Source organism: Tamandua tetradactyla, chromosome 9, assembly GCF_023851605.1.
Source record: "Tamandua tetradactyla isolate mTamTet1 chromosome 9, mTamTet1.pri, whole genome shotgun sequence".
NCBI classification, from domain to species: domain Eukaryota; kingdom Metazoa; phylum Chordata; class Mammalia; order Pilosa; family Myrmecophagidae; genus Tamandua; species Tamandua tetradactyla.
The window spans coordinates 47080653-47082294 of record NC_135335.1 but is presented as its reverse complement, the minus strand read 5'-3'; the positions used below and the strand labels follow the sequence as shown (position 1 = coordinate 47082294).

The following is a 1642-nucleotide window of genomic DNA, read 5'->3' as shown; positions in this document are numbered from 1 at the left end:
ATTTTACTCTAAAAATCATCACTGTGCTCTATCACAGAACTACTGCAGTTAATCACACTGAAATTCAAAAGTATCCCAAGCAACCTGAAATATATGAGTACCAAAAATCCTGAAGCATTGATATTTGAATTATGTGCCAAGACTAATGCATGTTGATAGTCACCTTTGGATAAGATAATTCATTCATATATATTTTATTGGTGTTAATCACTATGCATATTAGTAAATGCAAATGCAAATCTTATTCTCGTTCTCTTCAAGGATAGGTCAAATTTAGGACTAAATTGGGGACATTGCTATTATCAAGAAGTCAATTTGTGAAAGTCTCGTTACTTTATAAATCATTTTCCCTTAGAAAACACTGACAGATTTCTCCCTTTCATTCATTTAGCTGTACAGACAACATGGTGAGAGGAAATGGGACCTCCCCAGTAGGCTTTTCCCTCCTTGGACTCTTTCCAGGATTGATGCATGTTGGCTTCCTCATCTGCACTATTCTCCTCATCTATGTCGTTGCCATCACAGGAAACACCATCTTGGTTCTCCTCCTGTCTCTGGATCCCCAGCTGCACAGCCCCATGTACTTTCTACTCAGCCAGCTTTCTCTCATGGACATCTCCCTTATTTCCACAACTGTCCCCAAAATGCTAAACAACTTTTTCTCAGGGACTTCTGATATTTCTTATATTGGCTGTGGGACTCAAGTTTATTTTCACTCAGCTCTTGGAGGCAGCGAATGTATTCTGCTCACTCTGATGGCTTATGACCGATATGTGGCTATTTGTAACCCTTTGAGATATGTGGTCATTATGAATCCTCAAGTGTGCCTGCAGATGGCCATTGTGTCCTGGTTAGGGGGTGCATTGAATGCCTTCATCCAAACAACCTATACTATGAATTTTCCAAGATGTGGCTCAAGAGAAGTCCACCATTTCTTCTGTGAGCTACAGGCAGTACTCAAACTGTCATGTAAGGACACTTCAGCTTATGAGAAAGTAGTGTTTGTGATTGGAGTTGTGTTTCTCCTCACTCCCTTTGGCCTCATTCTGGCCTCTTACATTTTTATCTTCCTCAGTGTTCTCCACTTAAAGTCTTTCAAGGCACGGAACAAAGCTCTTGCTACATGCTCTTCCCATCTGATGGTGGTATTTCTTTACTTTGGTCCAACCATGTTTATTTACATGATTCCTAGTGCCTTGCATACATCAGAGCAAGATGAGGCTCTCTCTGTCTTCTATACTATTCTCACTCCCATGCTGAACCCACTCATATACAGTTTAAGGAACAAGGAGGTCCGAGAGGCTCTAAAGAATGTTCTGGGTTAAGCCTGATTGCAAAGTAACATTATAATATTAAAATTTTCTGAATAACTTTTGAACCTGGCTGCAACTTTCAGTCATCAAATTCATTGCATTTTGTGTATCAGGACATATTTTTTGTTAAAAAATTGTAATTGCATCCATGTTTACATTATGAAAATCATCAAAACAGTTGTAATTATATAAATAAATGGGAATATAATTAGGCCTATGCTCAATAAGTATAAGCATCATTTTATGAATTTTATTTTGTCAGTAATTAACTATCAGATTTATAGTCAACCACCTGTGATAAAAACAATAGTTTACCTGATTTCCCTGAT

The 1642-nt window shown here is 37.9% G+C and overlaps 1 protein-coding gene across 1 annotated transcript; it reads left to right on the top strand.

Annotated features, from left to right (window-relative positions):
- Nucleotides 1–404: 404 nt before the first annotated feature.
- LOC143645681 (olfactory receptor 2M2-like) lies at nt 405–1325 on the top strand. The gene has a single exon (XM_077114893.1). The coding sequence runs from the start codon at nt 405–407 to the stop codon at nt 1323–1325; it is 921 nt and encodes a 306-aa protein (XP_076971008.1).
- The last annotated feature ends 317 nt before the right edge of the window (nt 1326–1642 follow it).